Source organism: Electrophorus electricus, chromosome 5, assembly GCF_041902795.1.
Source record: "Electrophorus electricus isolate QZ-2024a chromosome 5, ASM4190279v1, whole genome shotgun sequence".
NCBI lineage: Eukaryota > Metazoa > Chordata > Actinopteri > Gymnotiformes > Gymnotidae > Electrophorus > Electrophorus electricus.
This window is the reverse complement of record NC_137501.1, coordinates 25,589,666-25,608,002: the sequence shown is the minus strand read 5'-3', so window position 1 is coordinate 25,608,002 and position 18,337 is coordinate 25,589,666. Positions and strand designations below refer to the sequence as shown.

The 18,337-nt window shown below is 43.2% G+C and overlaps 1 protein-coding gene across 6 annotated transcripts in view; it reads right to left on the bottom strand.

The window, feature by feature from the left end:
- Positions 1–5: 5 nt before the first annotated feature.
- Positions 6–18,337, bottom strand: part of fam184b (family with sequence similarity 184 member B) — a 25,748-nt gene continuing 7,416 nt past the window's right edge. For 3 of the 6 annotated variants that reach the window (XM_027016551.3, XM_081714559.1, XM_081714558.1), the window contains exons 2-19: positions 16,135–16,308; positions 15,388–16,047; positions 13,261–13,396; positions 12,730–12,881; positions 11,822–12,061; positions 11,614–11,709; positions 10,614–10,811; positions 10,344–10,450; positions 10,083–10,200; positions 9,775–9,966; positions 9,471–9,675; positions 9,138–9,268; positions 8,316–8,479; positions 4,463–4,600; positions 2,464–2,575; positions 2,219–2,323; positions 1,216–1,493; positions 6–1,091 (exon numbers count right to left, since the gene is read on the bottom strand). In XM_027016551.3, the coding sequence (XP_026872352.3) occupies positions 1,001–1,091; positions 1,216–1,493; positions 2,219–2,323; positions 2,464–2,575; positions 4,463–4,600; positions 8,316–8,479; positions 9,138–9,268; positions 9,471–9,675; positions 9,775–9,966; positions 10,083–10,200; positions 10,344–10,450; positions 10,614–10,811; positions 11,614–11,709; positions 11,822–12,061; positions 12,730–12,881; positions 13,261–13,396; positions 15,388–16,047; positions 16,135–16,308 (3,297 nt within the window). In that variant the 3' untranslated portion in view covers positions 6–1,000. Of the gene's footprint in view, positions 1,092–1,215; positions 1,494–2,218; positions 2,324–2,463; positions 2,576–2,659; positions 4,601–8,315; positions 8,480–9,137; positions 9,269–9,470; positions 9,676–9,774; positions 9,967–10,082; positions 10,201–10,343; positions 10,451–10,613; positions 10,812–11,613; positions 11,710–11,821; positions 12,062–12,729; positions 12,882–13,260; positions 13,397–15,387; positions 16,048–16,134; positions 16,309–18,337 lie in introns of those variants that run through there. The other 3 variants (XM_027016552.3, XM_081714557.1, XR_004776489.2) reach the window with 3 other exon arrangements.

Genomic DNA, 18,337 nt, shown 5'->3' with positions numbered 1-18,337 from the left:
TGCCATTAAATTGTAATGGAAATTTAATGCAGCAGTAACGAGCCTTCCTTTAGGTTCTCATTGAACATTCCAAATCTTCCATATAACATCAGTGCCCCTCTATAACAATTTGAATTTCTGTTTTAATCACAGTATGGTGACGTACAGTGCCAGTTAATTGCACATTTTGTTGATCCACAAAAGAAAAGGATCTACTAGCCTGATCTTGAAACAGGAGAACTCTCAGTTAAGGAACAACTGCCTGAACATGTTACAGTTGTTTGTACTCATGACGGAGTTAATTGCAAAGGTTGCCGGTAGGGAAGCTTCTACTTATACAAACCAAACCACAACACCTGAAATTGGCTAAAAACAACATTCGAACTTTGATCAGAACTAGGTTCAATGGTGATAGCATTTTAGCCAAAAACACCAGAGGTAGGTTTGGTGTAAACAGGTGGGAAAACGAGGATTGCATCATGTCGTAGCACTCCGGTATGCATCAGTACTGTACTGTGTTGCCAACCCAAAATTTTGAAGAACCATAAAGTAGGAAATCGGAGCAGTATTTTCAAGATTTGGAGAACTCTAACCTACTTTCCCATCCTTAAAAAGCTAGTTCCTTTGGAGCATATCTGCTTTACAGACAGATAAAAGCTGTTCCTGAACAGAAAATAATTTTATATGGATTTAAAGAGGTAATTTAGGACCAAGCTTAATCTGGAAAATGTCCCTGAAAGGTAACACAGCAACACATCACGGCAGGTCTGATGTAGCTGCTCAGATCATCACGAGTGGGATAAGACACAATGGTTCAGTCTTTTACTGTCCTTTTTTCTTTCACAGTAAAGTACTGAATGTGCTAAACAGTTAGGAGTGCATAAGAGAGTGAAGGAGTGGATATTTTTGTGCCAACAACTGTTTAGACAGAACAAAAATTGTGTAGTCCTTGTGGGGTGTTCACTAGCTTTTGCTGACTGTCATGTCTTTTTTGTTCTGGTGAACAAGTGTTTGACTGTGCTCAAAAGGAGAAGTATTTGGTGAACCACTCCTGTCTCTGGGGGTCTTGGGCATCATGTCCTGTTTCAATCACCCTCTGTTCCGACGGAATCCTAGATCACCAACAAACACAGTATGTCAACATTAAGTAGTAAAAAGAGATTACCTGTTGTGCTGTCTTAGGTTCCGATGTTAATACTGATAGTTTATCTGCATTGGTGTTGTGGGTGTAATGACCTGATGTACTGATTGTAGTTGTGGTGTAATTGCTGTGGGTGTTCTCGAGGTGGAGAGGCGTTTCTAGTGGCAGGACTCCTGGCTTCTGGATGAGAGGAAACTGGAGTGTTTGTCCGTGACATCAGGATCCTCCGATTCCCCTGATCCAAGCCGGGGAACCCACAGCCCATTGGCAGCTCCACAGGGGGGGATCTGGTGACCTTTGGTGACCCCACCTCCATTGAATTGAGATTCAGCCCACTGCTTACATGTGACAGGCTGTCTTCAACTGTCTGCTTCTGGATGCACAACGAAAGTAGATTTGGAGATGTGTTGGAAATATTTGTAGCCCGGGTTGATAATTGAGTTGTTCGTTTGAGCGTCAAGCTTGGCAATTTAATTGCAAACGTTTCGTCTCCGTTTGAGAAGACGGCATCGGTGCGGATTGAACTGTGTTGGTGCTTGAGTGCTTGCCTTTAAATAGAGGGTTTTTTTTTTTTGTTTTTTTTTGATGTAATACAGCATTAACATTGTTATTCATATTTCGTGGGCGATCTAGTTTGAATAACAACTCTAACGCTGTATTACATCACCCAAAAAAAAGTACTTGAAGGCGAGCACTCGAACCGAGCAATGCAGTTCAGTTTGCACTGATGATGTCTTCTTGAATGGAGACAGAACGTTTGCAATTAAATTGCCAATCTCAGCGCTCAAAGAAACAACTCAAAGTAGATTTGCTTTGCTTGAATGAGTTTGAAGTCTTCCACACACAGTACCTGATGTTTCATATTCATATTTTGCCTCTGTAAAGCTGTCTCAACAGCCTCTCTATTGTGTTCGGAGAGCTACCTAACTTCTTTGCATGTTTCTTCATGTTTGACTTGCTAAAATTTAGAATCAATTTAAGCAGCAGTTCTATTTACAGGACAGCTATGATATTGTTTTTGAAACTGACATTATGAATAGATACATAGGAGTTAGGTGTGTGGGACATTCAAGTTATGAACCGATTTGTGAAAGTAACCTTAAGAGTAGGTGTGAGGCTTCCTAGTCGTGTTCTGGGGTCATATGGCTTCAGTGTTCCATCTCTGCTGAGAGGAGGATGCTGGGATAGCTGATGGAGGTCTTCCTGGAAGACACGAGAATAACACAGAAAGAACCTGGTTTCTACAGGCATGTAGTTGGTGTATGAACCTAAGCCATGTAGTTGGTGTATGAACCTAAGCCCTGTGAACCAGTGAGTAGAGGTGTGTGATGTCTTGTACAAACCACTAGTTTCTTGATGTGCTGGTCTCTCTCAGTCAGCTTGTCTTGCAGTTTAGAAATGGTGTGGAGATCCTCTACTCTCCTCCTCCCCTTCTCCTCTCTTTCTCTCAGCCTACTTTCACATACATTGCATTAAACATGCATAACAGCATACACAAACACATGACAGCTGTATTACATTTAGCAATTTTATGCTCACCAGATACTTGAAGGCTATGCCCCACCTAACGGACCTGATGTCCCTCCAGAAATTCCAGAAAGTTACTCGTGGACAACAGTGAAAAACGCAGCGATTATACACCATTACGACTGATTTGGACTACGCATTTTCTAGTGCTGGGTCTTCGGTTTCCGAATACATTTTTAAAAAAATTGATTAGATTCTGAATCTGCAGTGACAGTGCGGGTGACTATATCATAACGGTTAAATTCAGCTGCACAAGAGAGCAACGAACAACCGGGCCTAGTCAGAATAGGGAATTCTGACTGGTAAAACCCTTTTATGTTGGCCATTATACTGAAAACTGATCCTAAAAGTAAAACGTATTACTGAAAGTAATCTTGTCTTGTCTATTAACACCTTTTTTATAGCAGGGGCGTATGATTAACTACCTACTGGTTATATTTCTCATTTTAATAGCTTGTCATCTAGCTTGCCAACTAGTTAGTAGTGCTCCCTTTTGCTAATAACCAATGTCTTAGCTAAGATAGCTAATGCATTTGCTTTAGTGGTCTAATATAGCTTTTTTTGGTAGGTTAATCATATGTGTATAAGTTATGTGTCTAGCCTTGTAGCTATACACTATCAACACCTCTTCTGCGTGGCTGAATTAAGTGAATTTCTAGTGCTAACTGTGGGGGGACGACGACACGTAAATAAATTGCCAAATGTTAACCACTCGTGTTTGGGAAGATGCTGGATCATTGTGGGAAACGTAGCTTAAACAACAAACAGAAGCTTCGCACTGAGCTATTAATAACAGAAGCTTTCTAGCTAAAGATTGATGTGCATATTGTTGTAATAGCGATTCACGCATATATAAGAAAGTCCATAAATCTGTGTAACCTAATGCAACTGCGTGGAGTTTTGGCCTAGTATGGCTTGAGGCAACAAACAGCAAGTCAACCGGTTAGCTACTACCCTAGTAGCTAGCAAGGCTAGCTGACATCAACTAAAATGGGTGAAGTAATTTCACTTTCTCCGTTTGCCTCTCTTTAGTTTCTTTGCATGCCCATCTTGTTAGAAATGTAGCACTTAAGATCAAGTCGTGGTGTGAGCCCGGCTTTCCACATCCCATAGTTGTGGTAATCTTCAGGCATGAAACGAGCACTACTGGTAATGGAGTTGGCGTATGGTCCTTTCCAATGTGTCCTTTTAAAGTTGACAAATATTTTAGGAATTTTAGCTATTTGTGCATGGGTGTCCCACTGTACATTGAATTATTGCAGCCAAAGACAACACGCCTTTTTGTCATTTTGCATCATCTAGCTACAGTTCAGCTTCTTGAGTTGTTGTCCATCTACGTCATACGTATGACGTTTACGACAGATTCCGAAGACAGCGCGTGGGGCTAAACAAGCAGTATTGATTAAGTTTGTAAAATAAAATTTAAAAAAATTAAAAGGGTTTTCTAACTATCAATAATAAGTTAGAAACTCAGCTTTCGCTATGTTTCTGTGATTGACACGTTCATATTAGCTGGTGCTTAGCCTTTATTTACATTTAATTACACACTCGTTGCAGGTGTGCAGTACGTTTATAGCTCAAGTGCAATTTACATAAGCCGTGCTCTAGCAGCTGGTTTTTAACCACAGGACCACACTGCCTAGAAATGCCATCTCAGCAGGCTATTTAAGTGTATTAAATGATTGGTAAATGTAACAGCAGCAAATGAAGCTCACAAATTTGTGTGTAGTTTTGGCCATCTAGTTTGGTGATGCTCAGGTTTGAGCGTTGTGTTTGTGTGTTGTGCATTATTGATGATGTGGGTGTTGTAGGTACTCAGTTTCCAAGGCGACAATGCGGGCCTGAAGTCGTATCTCGGCAGAGGCAAAGTCTGACGTTATGGTCTGGACCTCCGTTTGGTGGTTTCTTGTTGTGGTGTCTGTCTTGCCCTCATCCTCTCTCTCCTTCCAGGAACTAAACAATGTGGACATTCAAAAATGTCACAATTATTGACTATATATGTCTAGTAAACAAGAAATATTTACTATCACTTAAGTTCAGAACTTTTCGGTGACATTTTTACCTAAGTGGGTGGTGGTGTTTTTGTGAATCACTGTGTATAACTTGGCTCTTATAATTAAACTAGTTAGAAAACTAGCATGGACGCAAGCTTGAATGTCAGCTTACATCAATATTTCCTGTTTGTATATTACTTTTTTTTTGTCAAAGTAAGATAGTTAGAATGTATCATCAGTGTAGCCCTAAGAAAATAATCAGTGCAGTTAAATGCATTTTTTAAGAGGGAATATTTGTAAATGGGCTGTGCATTGAGTTGGTAGTGAGAATTCTTTTGGACAAACAAGGCTTTCGAGGGACACTGTTTCAGAGGAATGTTTGACCCAAGTAGTTGGACAGAAGATCCTTTTTATCTTTCTCATTGTTCGGTAGAATTCAGCTTTATCGTCATGCCAGTTAAAATTTATTGTCTTTTTAATACAGCATACCAAAGAGCTTATTTATTGGTATCACTGGTGCAATCTGCATGATGCTCACAGCACAAATACAAAAAGACAGAGCCCTGAAAGGCAGAGAGCACTACCAGACTATGGGAGTACTATTGTACTATGTAAAGAGTAGTGTACCAAAGCTATGTATAAAGTAGACGGTAATATATAAATGATGAAGTCAATGTCATGCTGGTAATCATCAAAGCAATATGGTTACAGTAAGGCTTGGTTATTGCACTTTGTGGTTCCAATCCCAATTTCCATGAAGAAAAATACTACAACAGTCTACAGTTTAATGAGTGGCACATTAGGTGGGTGGGAATCAGCAGCCAGACAGCTCTAGTATAAAACCTGTCTCATAGTCTGGCTGTGCATGACTAATCTATTACAGCTAACCAGATGGTAGGGAAGCAAAACAGAAGGGAATCTGGGCGCAGTAGGTTGTGGTAATGCAGAGAGCTGTCTATTGCCATAAATGTCCTTTACAAATGGCAGAACACGCTTCTGGTTCCCTGCAGGCTTCTGACCAGCCACTGCGGAGCCGTGCGAGCTGACATCTTCCCCACCGAGGAGGTCCCGATCCAGACTGGATGTCTTCACCCTCTTAATGAAGTGTTTGTCACTAGTGGGCCTTCTTGATTAGAGTGGAGATGAGAGGTCTTGTGGATCTTGAAGCAGTTGCCCTCTCAAAGTTGGCTTCACTGATGAAAACGGGCTTCTGGTTCCCACTCTGCTTCCTGACTCATTGCTCGGGCACAGATTGTTTTCCGCGCTCCAGTCCTCTTGAGGTAACGTCTTCTCCTTGTAGTCTGTCCTGTCGTAGTGTCATTTGACGACGGTGTTATGTCTGGTGGTGGTCGTGGCTTTACAGGGACTGCAGCAATGTGGCCAGACCATTGAGCAAGTCCAGGATTGTGTTAGGTGTGGAATCATAGTACAGACGTGTGACATTTGTTAGCCAGATTCATGAGGATGACATGTGAAATACTGAGCTGAAGGTAATGAACATCCTCGCGTACGTGTCCAGTTGTCAAGGTGCGTTAGTGTAATGTTGGTTGCTGTAGTGATGGCATCTTCAGTGGGGCAGTTTATCCAGGAAGCAGATGGGTGGTATCTTGAATGCTGGCTTTAATGTGGGACATTTCACCTTTCAAAGCACTTCATTATTACGAGCCTGGGTGCAACGGGGCAGTCATTCAAACACATGATGAGAATCTGCTCAGTTGTATTCATGCTGAACTACAGGAGATTGGGCCAGGGACAAGCTGAGGATGTCTCTGCAGCCATCAGCTAGCTGCAGCTGTGTGTAACTCATAACCAGGCAGAACCATGTAGTTGTTTTCAAAACAAGGTTAAGCGATTAGCTTTAGATAGTCATCAAATGAAAATGAAAAATCCAAAGCTTCCCAAAGATGTATAACCTTCCTAACATTTATATAAAGCTGGAAAACTACCAGCATAACCTTTAAAGTAGCATGTAATAAAATGATTTTAAAAAATTATAATATTGGTTGGCAGATGCTCATGTACAGATACTGCTAAATTAGTCTGGATAAGTTTGACAGCACATGTGCCTCCTTGAGAATCTAATCCATGACATGCATAATAAACAAGATGCTGGAAGCACCTCGCCCTACCCGCTCTACCAGGCAAGCTGCAGGAGCTTGTAATTTCTATTTCTCTATGACTTTGTCATCAGAAATTCTCTGACCTGATATTTGCTGCCATAGTGGTTCACTTTAAGCACTTCCCGCAAAATGGAGGTGATTAACTGAACTAAGTGAATTCATGATAAAATGTGGGAAATGATATATTGGTAGATAACTGAAGAACAGTGGTAAAGAACAGTGATATTCATCTCCACACCTCAAATCTAAAATCTGGTCCTGGATTTTGAAATCACTGGTAGTTAATTTGTCATATAATGTACATAACCAAGTTACAGCTCTAAAGGTCTAGGTACTACAGATTTTCCATCCCTACATTACCTAGGACTCTGGTATGGTTATTCATCTACCAAAGATTACAAAATTCCGGACCACAAACTAAATTCAATGTCCAGAGCCGACGACCTCTGGTGTGGATTATGCTACATACTGACTAACCTACTTTTGACGAATAATATTGAAATTTTCAAACACTAATGCGACACAAATCCATTTCAATCATAAGCATATTGCAACTTATAAATGCTAGCAGTTGACTTCTTGGCAAGCAAGACTCTCCTATAAAATCAGGTCATTCGTCTCATTTATCAAGACTGGGCACAGAGTCGATGCTGTTTAAGAGCAATAGCAGTAGGCCTAGACTTTACCATTAAGTGGTAGACCATACAAACTCGCAGAGTGAAGCCGGCGAATGCTGAAGCACGTAGCATGTCATAACTGTCTGTTCTCTGTTGCGTCCCTCACTACAATTCCAAACTTCCCAACACCGCTGTCCATGGATTCTGGAGCAGTGGAAACACATTCTTTGGATTGTTGACTATCGCTGTGCTATATTGCTGGTTGATGGACGACTTGGGGTTTGGCGGATGCAAGGAGGTCTTTGACTTCCAGAATGCTAAGTGCCAACAGTGAAGATTGGTAGAGGAGGGCTAATGGTCTGGGGCTGTTTTTCAGGGTTTGGTTAATGTTAATGCTACAGAAGACAAAAATATTTAGACAACTATATGCTTCTAATGTTGGGGCAGCAGTTTTGGGATGGCCCTTAGAGCTCTGAAAACTCAACACCTTAAACTCAACATCCATTCAGGCCTTTGCCTGAATGGATGCAAATTCTCAGTAGCTCTCCAAAACTTGTGGGAAGCCTTCCTAAAAGAGTAGGGGCTGTTAAGGGTTGCAAGGGGGATAACTCCATTTTAATGCCCATGGTTTTGGACTAAGATGTTCAACAAACCCATAGGAGTGATGGTCAGGTGTCTGCATACTTTTGGCCATAGAGTGTATCTGATTATGTGCTAGCTAATATGAATCCTAGGCTAAGTGTGCATGTTTTTGGAGGAAGGTCAAGGAATTGAAGGAATGGGTTGGACTCCCCCAGCAGCTATGTCTGTCAGACGTTAGAAAGAACTGCAAAATTAATCTATAGCAGCTTTAATTCCTGTTATCTACTCCATTAACTAATGTCATATGGTGTTACCCTTATTGTAAGTAACACCATTTTGAAAATGAAAATCTGACCTTCTGCCTGGGTGTTTGTTGTCAGTGCTGGCCAGTCTCTCGGCTCTGAGCGCGTTCACTTGTTCTTTCAGCTCCTCGTTCGCTCTCTTCAGCTCCTGCACTTCGCTGCTCCTCTCATCCAGCTGTCTCTCCAGTGATTGCAGCCGGTTCTGCTGCTTCAGATCCTGGTGGAGTGGAAGGCGGAAGGGGAGTGTTATCCCTTGTGCTGAGCTTCACCATTAGTGTGCGGGTCGATTATTCGCCCAGGGACCACTTTGTTAGGAAGACACACTCTAGAGTCGTACCTAACAGGCTGTCATACGTTTTATAGTCAAGTGTATGCTGTATTCTATGTCTCTTGGCACCACTATTTGTACTCTGAAGTCAGATGACTGACTGTACAGATGTTCTGACCCCTGTGTGTGTTGTCAACCCTCACAGGCCACTTTATTAGTGACCTGTTTTTGACTAACGCTCACGTGTTAGCTGAATGTTTTTAATATACATCTATGCTGTAAATGCACCTTTGAGTGCTGTGAAATAGTCTATGCAAACATGTATGAATACAGCATTTACATATGCAAAATATCTTTACATCAAATGCCCCTTTTTAAAAAACACTTCAGAAATATTTGCAGAAAATGAGACAAATTACCATGAGTCAGTTAACCTCGAAGCACTGAAACTGATTGAAATATGACTGCTAGTCCATAAGTACAACCGAGTAACTAAGAAACTGTCATCTCGTATGATGAATGTGTGTGAATCACAGGATCACAGAGTACAATAGTGGTGCCACAGGATCATTATCATGGTGTGTGGGCTAGCAGATGAAAGCTTTACCTGTTGCAGGGCCACCATTTGTGTGTGGGTTCGCAGTTCGTTCTGCAGGTCTTCGATCTGCTGCATGTGCCTCTGTGTGACCTGCTTTACCCACTCTGTGTGCTGCTGGGTGAGCTCTGCTTTTTGCTTCTCTACACACATATATACAGGCACATGCAGAGAAGACACACCAGACGCTTTAAAAATGAAACGGTGCATATCATGTAACGGGTCATTTATAGCTGTAGGGCCCGTTTGTGTATGCACCATTTCACTCTATGTCTATTTTTAATGAACACTGAGGCTAGCCATGGCTTCTCGGTGGGTGTTGTGTCTGTGTACTCTTTCCGTTACCGAGCTGTAGTTTATGCTGCGTGTGGAGGCGCTGTCTCTCCACCTGCAGCTCCTCGCTTGCGCGTGTCTCCAGGGCCTGCAGGACACGCTGGTGGTTCAGGTTCTCTGCCCGTAATAGTTCCTCCTCTCGCTGTGGCCAGTCGCACCCCTCCCTCCCTGTGTCTGCCCTCACCGTCTCTTCGTCCTCGTCCTCCTCCTGTACGACCTAAAACGCGCGCACACACACGTGTACACTCAGCGTTCCAAAAGCACACTCAGTATAAGTGAAACAGCAGGTGTATCTTGGCGTGCATGTGCCGTTGACCTGTAACTGCTGTTTCTTCATCAACCGCTCCTTCTCTTGGACGGTACAGTGGAGCTGTACTCGGAGTGATCTGTTCATGTCTCTTGTTTTCTGGATCTCAAGCTTCATTCGTTCCATCTCTCCGTTCCCGGGGCTGCTGTCCCTCCCTCTTTCTCCGGTCCCCCTCTCGGAGAGAGTTCTGTTCTCCTCCAGCTGGAGATACAGCAAGGTGGAGGTTCGCAGAGAATAAGTGAGTGTTTGTGCGTGTGTGTGTGTGTGTGTGTGTGTGTGTGTGTGTGTGTGCGTGTGTGTGTGTGTGTGTGTGTTACCTGTGTCTGTAGCTCTTCCAGCCTGTGCTGCCAGTGATGATTAAGGTCTTTGATCTCCTTTTCTCTTTCTTTCTGTACATCCGCCACATGATCAGAGAAATTCTTCTCAAACTGCAACCTTCACACATACATACACATACATATAAAAGATCTTTTTTTTAGACTATTCAGAAATGTATAATTGAATTAAGTATGCTTTCTTAATTGGCAAGGCTACACATATGGCCCAGTCTACAGCTGCATCTCAGTCTCAATACACACCTGATCCTCTCCTCCATGCTGTGGTTGGCCTGCTGTAGTATCTCTCTCTCTTTCTTCAGACTGGAGATCTCTGCTTGCAGGCTTTCCTTCTGCAGAGCAAAGTCCCTCTAGAGAATGCAGGCATAGGTAAGTTAATGGGGCAAATGAGGGCTATGGTGGGTGTATGCCAACCTCTCTCTCGCTGGAGTCAGCAAGACCTATACTGGCCAAAAGCACACTGTGTGTGTGGGGGGGGGGGGGGCTGGCCTGCATGTACACATGCGCACATACCTGTATTTGCTCTAGGCTATGGTGTGTGTGTTCCAGCTCTCCCCTAAGTCTCTCGCATTCAGGCCCACACACAGGCCCAGCCTTTTCCTTCTCCTGTTCCTGCTCCCTTTCCCGCTCACGCTCTCTCTGTTCCTCTCTCCTCTGTGCTTCCTCCTTCTCCTTCTCCAGTGACTGGATCACTTCCTGCAGTTTGCTTATCTGTGTGAGAAGCATTTAGAGGTATGCCTATTGAAAGCGTTGACACCAGATACGCGTAGTGCCCTAGGCACCGCATATTGATCCAGGGTGATCTGAGCAGCAGTTCTTTTTGTGTGAAACTCTAGGAATGACATATTTAATGCTACTCTTAGTGCTAAACCTTTTTTCATTTTTTTAACAGTTTAAAAGTTTGATATATACACTAGATTGAAGATGTTTTCACTTGCCAAGATACCAGTTTTTGCAAAAAAATGTAAGTGTAAATGCAAAACGGCTTTGAACTTTTTTCTTCCGAACAGATTCTATTTCTTTTTCATATTTGACATGGTTTATTTCTTTAGATGGAATACCATAACTTTAATGGAGCTCCAAAAAACGTTCTCGGAGCTCGGAGCTTTAATACACATTTTACCATATTACATCTATTAAATGATAGGAATGTCAGATAGTCACTCTCTGAAAGCAGGACAGTAAAATTAAATGTATAATATATTTCATTCCGTAGTGTCTTGAACCAGCATAGTTGGAAGAGTTATGCACAAGTATATTTTGGAGGTGGTGCTATAAGAATTATTATGTCTCATGATTATGTATTAGGCTCAGAGATTCTCAGGCTGCCCTGCAATTACTTAGAATAGTCGAGTTATAAAATTCCTTTCCATGACCTCTTTTGCATATATCTCGAATGGCTTAATACTGTATATACACCTTCAAATGATTTTCTCAGCAAGATGGGAATTCCACTGGTCATTTTTCTGTATCGTTCGCTGTTTTTTTTTGTTTTTTGTTTTTTTCTTCTAACCTCTGTGATGGACAGCTGCATTTGCATGCGGAGCTCCTCCCCCTCTGTCACCAGGTGCTGCCTGTCCTCTTCAGCAGCCCTCCTCTGTTCCTCAGCCTGTCAAGGGGGGGGTCACAGGTCATGAACTCAGAAAGGGCGTCACCCCCATTACCGCCACACTGATCCCCCCCCCCCCCCCCCCACTGCAGGGCTTGGCCCTCACACGTACCTGTTCCTTCGTCCTCCTTTCGGAGTCCAGCGCAGTGTGCACCTGCCGCAGCTCGCTGGCATGCTTGCGGATCACCTCCTCCAGGGCCTTCCGCAGTTGTTCCTTCAGACGTCCCTTCTCCTCCTCCAGCTCCTGCCTGTCCAACCCCCGCTCCTTCTCCACCTCCTGATGGAGGCGCCGGATCTCCTCTGTATGAGCACGCTGCAGCTCTAAACGCATGGAGGACAGGGTGTCTGCGTGCTGGAACACACACACACACACACACGGTGTACACATGACAGATATATACTTAAAGGACACACTTTACTCATGCTTAAAATATAACTGCTCTTTGACAACATCTGTGATTAGTATTATAAAAATAGCCCAATTTGGCCTTTTTAGTTCTTCATCCTTGTTATTTTCTCCTCTGTGAAGAAAAGGTCATTCTCTGCGCATTGATTTTGAATGCAGTGGCGCCTGTTCTCATTGTGTCAATGAGAGGCACTGTGCAGTGATAGAAAGCCATGCAAGTAAATGGAAATGATGACTGCAGAGAAGCATTCTAAGGGAACATCTGCTTGCTAGAACAACACACTGAGCAGAATGATCAAATAGCTTGTAAAATATTCTCCATTAAAAGTGAAATTTCAGTGTCTGGCTGAGACAAGTCTTGTAAACATGAACTGGCAAAAAAATTCACCTTGGTTTACTATGTCTCTTAACTTTTTAGTTCCACTATTTGATGGAGAACATACAAATAAAAATAATACATCAGGACTTTGATTTTGTAATGTACATCTTGTTTAACTTATATGACCTGGTATATATTTAGTGTGTTGATCATGTGTAACCCTGGGAAGTATCTGGGGGCGTGATTTACCCAATTAGACGTTGACACACCTGTTTAAGCACATTTGAGCGCATACCTGTTTGAGCATGCGTGCATGGTCATTTGAACGGCCACTGTTCTGGAGTTCCAGCTCCTTGTTGCGGATGTTGAGGCGGCTCAGCTGTGACCTCAGCTCCTCCACCTCAGCTGAGACCTTCACCTGAGAGGAGCTCTGGCTTAGCAGCTCCTCTACAGAGAGAGGAGTTAAGAGAAAGAGAGAGTGAGAACATAAGGAGGGTTAGAGAGAAACAGAGATGGCTAAGGAAGGAAGGAAGGAAGTAGAAGAGGTGAGAGATGATTAAAGGGAGAGAGAGGGATCTGTCACTAAGCGGCTTTTCAAATGGCACCCTGGTGAAAACCGGCTAATGAACAGGTGCTTAGACCAGATCAAAGCAGTGAAATTTCGCCGCCCATAGCCAAGACGTCCACGGCGATGGCATCTGATTCCATTCTCAAAGGGCAGGGGTTAAATGGTGAGTGTGCCACTCTCCTTTACACTTTACACTACAGACGGGTGTCCAAAGCGTGCCAGGAACCCGTCGGCGTGTGGCTTGCAGAGCGATTTTACCCGACTTGCTTTGCAGTTCGTTCTCTTGCAGCAGCAAGCGCTCCTTCGCCACGGTCAGCTCCTCCTCTGCTTTCTTCGCTGTCCGTTCCGCCTCTGCAACTCGGTAGCGGCCGTTTTCTAGTTGTTCCTCCAGGTCCTAAAGGGGGCGGGGGGGGCGGAGTTTAAATTCTTCGCCACATCTCCTCAAACACCGGTGTGCACTAATGAGTTATAGTCTACACAGTCCCTCTTGGGAAGAGGCACTAGATAGGCTGTCCATTCTTTCCCAAACTCTTTGAATAGTGCTGGATCCTTAGGCTATTTCCATTCACAAAGTAACACAGATTCGTGGACCGGACAGAGCTGGTCTAGGGAATACAATTTCACTGCATACTGAATGTGCTGTTCATCTCTAACCCTGCTATTTCACTACGTTGAATTATACGTACAGTTTTTGGGTTTTTTTTCCATTTAGTGCCTTTTTTGGCTATAAACTGAATGTATTTATAAGTGAAATCTTTCCCATTGATGTTTTGGAGGAGAGCCTACCCATGTGTGCTTCTGTATTTCAGCTGGCTCATCGTTATTTGAAGGACCTTAATGTTAGTCTGTCTTGTAAATGACTTTCTAAAATTCAGTTTTATCCGCATCTTAGAAGATACCAAACCGGGGTGTTTTTTTACATTGGCTTCACTCCTGCAATCAGTGACTGGTCCTGTAAATTCCATTTAAAATCTTCTGACACTTCATTTCACATCATGTTGGTATATTTATTCTTAAATATTTTGTTTAGAATCCATAAATTTAATTTAGATTTTTCTTCCAGAATGTTATCACATCCCTAGTATTGTTTGCCAAAAGAAACCAACTAGGAATCTTTTTTTTATGCTTCTTATGCTATATTGCATAAGATTCTGTAAATACCCAAACCTGAGTCCTCCTTACAATGTACAAAACATAAGGACAATTAAAAACAAATTGAGAGCATTTTTATTGTTTTGTTTTTTTTAAACTTTATTTTCTCAAAACAGTCACTCTGCCTTCTGAGTTGGGTTATTTGTGGGTTGTTTTGCTTTCGTTATTCTGTCCAGTTGGTATCATACAAATCCTGTCAGTTTGCAGATCTTAATTCGGAAGATCTGGTGATTAGTGACTGTTTTCTCCTCCATGGTTGGCCAGGGAAATATTTTTCTTTTAGCGATTCCTCCAGGTAAACCAATCTGACACAATGTAAATGAAGTGAAATACTCTGATTCTGAGGTCGGCAATGACCTTTTCAACATTGGTTGGTCCTCAGCTGTTACTCTTTATTGTTTAGACACTTTCATGTTCTGATTTTTTTTAAAGACCATTTTTATAAAGGTATAACAACCTTTTTTTTTTTCTTTGATTAACTGAATATATACCAGTCAGCCATAGCATTAAAACCATCTGCCTGATATTGCATAGTGCCCCTGTGCTGCTCGGACCTGTTGGAACATTGGCTCCACAAGAGCTCTGAAGTTGTCCTGTGGTATCTTGGCAGCAAGATGTTATAAGCTACTTAAAATCCTTTAAGTCCTCCAAGATGTGAGGTGGAGCTTCCATGGATTAGACTTGTTTTTCTAGCATATCCCACAGATGCTCGATCGAATAGAGATGTAGGGAATTTAGAGGCCAAGAACTGACTGTTCGCTTGCTGCCTTATATATCCCACCCCTTGACAGGTGCCACTGTAATGAGATAATCAATGTTATTTACTTCATCTCTAAGTGGTTATAATGTTTTCTGATTAATGTATGAGACAATGTATATACACTTCTGCTTTGTAGATATAATTAAAATCCAATAATCAAAATCCAGTATGCACTATATAGTAGATAATCTAATGTAATTATTACAGATAATTACATTTAATAGCCAGATTATTGCAGACAGTCTTTCTGTACTGTATAAAACATTTCATAGACTACTTGTACTAAATAAAGGGCACTATGTGCCATCTCTTTCTGCACAGCTGTGAGAGAGAGAAAGAGTGGGTGAGTGATACTAATTAAGGGAATTTATGTCTGACCCTTCTAATCAGCTGGAAATGGAAGCATCACTCACACTAGTAGCCTAATTACAACTTTCCCAGACACACTGGGAGTAGTGTGCGGGTGTGTATACCTCTATTCTCTCTTGCAATTTGCTGATGTGTCTGGTGCAGTCATTCAGCCCCTGTTCTCGTGTTTCCAGCTCCGCCTCCACCTTCTTCAGCCTCTGCTGCAGCATTGCATTGTGGGATTTGCGGTTCTCCTCCTCTTTCTGCTGCCACTGGCTCATGTGCTCATTCAGAATTTGCTGCAGCGTTTTCCTCGCTGCTTCCTGCTCCTCTCGTCTCTCCTCTTCCAAGACCTGCATCCTGCTCCTCCACTCCTCCTTCTCGCTCCTCCACTCCTCCTCTGCCCTTTCTCTGTCCTCCTGCAGGGTCTTGAGCTCTGCCCTCAGCGCGCGCAGCCGCTTCTCGCACTCCTCCTCCAGCCGCTTCCTCTCCTCGACCTCCCTCCTAAGCTCCTCACCCTCTCTCTCCCTCTTCTCCTCCTCCTCCTCCCTCCTCTTCCTCTCGTCTTCCTCTCTTTTCTGGTCCTTATCCCTCTCCTGACTCAGCTGCTGGCACTGCTCCTCCAGGCGGATGTTGTCCTCCTGGACCTGCTGAAGCAGTCGGCGCTGGCTGTCCCTCTCTACCTTCAGGCTTTGGCAGTCCCGCCGCAGGTCCACCGCCTCCTGGGTCAGCATGGCTACATGCTCCACGTACTCCACCTCAGCCCTCTGCCCACGCTCCTCCACCTGAGAAACGTACATGGCCTTATGAAAACAGACCAAAACCGTGTGGCGTACAACATGCGTTTGGAAGTGCGTGTACATATGTTCGACCTCTTCCACTGTGGCCTGGAGCTCTAAGAGGCGGGTTCTGAGGGCTGATGCAGACTCCTCCTCATCCTGACTAGTGGTTGACTGGAGGGTACCCTGGGTCTCCATGGTAGCACGCCGTAGTATGTGCAAGGTCGCTTCTTGTTCCTCATTCTTAGTGTTGAGAGAGTATATCACCTACATACATGCATATTTGTACAACGGACGAGAGGAAAACCAGATGAGAATAAAAAGGAAATAGAACTACAAGAAATATGCTTTAATGCAATTAAATTGATCAATGGATCGTCTTCCAAAATGAAAGTGCACAAAAGTATTCAGTTAAAAAGAGTAAAATGTACTCTGAAATATGCAGTATACAGTAGTAGGTATTTGGACATTATGTTTTTGTTGTATTCAGTTAGGATTAAATTAAAAACAGCAATAATGTTACTTTCTGCTATATGGGCCTTTGATTTTTTGGAATTATGTCCTCAATGGCCATGTTGACTGAGCAGTATTTATTATTTAGTTTGATTGAGTTACAGGCATTCCAGCCACTTTACTGATTTGATTCTCTTAAACTGTACAATTAAATGGATCTAATCACTACTGATCATTTGACTTCGAGCAGGCCTCCAGAATTATGACATGGTCTGTGGTTTGGAGAAACTGGCTTGAAGCGAGGACCAGACCATGAGACCTGTGGCCACCTGTTGCGGCTGTTTGAGGTAAGAAGCTTGCATGCAGAAGAACACGGAAGGTGCACTGGAATCATCGATAGACCCAAGGCTAACTGCAGCAGGTCTGCTCGCTCATCTATCCTACTCACTGACCTCTGATCCCTGGCCGACCAAATGGGAATACCGCAGGCCACCGCTGATAATTGATTACTATCGATGACTGACTATGCTGCATTTCTATTTTGCGAAAAAAACCATGCAGCTTGTTGACGACATCGGCAGGTTTGGTGGCTCAGCTCCTCTCGTGCTAAGAAGACTAGGAAACCTGGGAAGTCTCATCACTGAATTGGATTTGCAAAGGTGCTCTGTGTGTTTCTTAAAGAATGAGCCATAAACAGGAGACCTCTATGAGGTCTTCGGCAAACTGTACAGCCCAAGGTTTTTTTTTTTCTCCCTTTGTAGCTGTGAACATCAGTCCACCTGTAGGGAACCCGTAGGGAGGACACAACGACCAGACGCACGGCTTATTTGAGGGAGACTCTGTGGAGTCAAACCACGCAAGGCAGCTGGATCCGACTGCAATCCCTGTCATGTGCATACCAGCTAGCGCCAATAAGCCCCCAGACCCAGCACCGTTATATCAGTGTCAAAGAAGCCCACCGTGTCCTGCCTTAATGACTATTGCCTTGGAGACCTCACATCAGTTGCAAACACGGGTCCAGTTTCATCATCCAGGTCGGCGATGACACAACAGTAGTGGGCCTCATTAGCAACACACACCAAACTGGAGGACAAGCGGTCCCATCCCCCACTATCATCCAACAGAAGCCTGCCTGTTTCACTGCTTGTTGAGTTTCCCAGCCACAACCACCAGACCTTAAAGAAGCACACGACAGCATATTGATTTTTCTCCTCCATGCAACCCTTTCTTTCTTCCCCCTAGCCTCCCACATAACCCTATCGATTTTGATACCTCTTGAATTTTTGAACACATTTGCAACGAACTTCTCAGGTATTGACTCAAAGCTCACGGCGGAATTGCATACTTGTCAGCACAGTTCCTGCTACTAAAAAAAAACCAAAACAAAACAAAAAAAACCCACCTCAAGCATGTCTGTTTTTTTAGTTGTCAAGTGAAGGCCTAATTAGCTAATACTTGTCAGTTGAAGGCCTAATCAGCTAATAAAGATCCAAGCCTTTGAGACACCTTGGAGGTGGGAAGGAGAGAAGTAGAGTAGATGGGGGTAAGATCACGCTAGGCCAAGGAGTACCTTGAAGGTGAGGATAAGCATGCTACAGTGCAACACAAGCCTTGACTAGGAGCCAGTGCAGATTTGTGAGAGAAGCGTTTAAGAGATGGAAGAGGGTGTTGCAACCAGCAGAACACGCTTATGTCTTATGTGTATTACTGTTATTATTATTTTTGTTACTTTTTAATAGTATTGGTTATTAATGATTCTCTTTTTTTTCCCTCTCAGATCTGGACAGAAGATAAGTGCTGGTCTTGAAGAGAGCCCCTGGGGCGAGAACAATGTAATAAACCT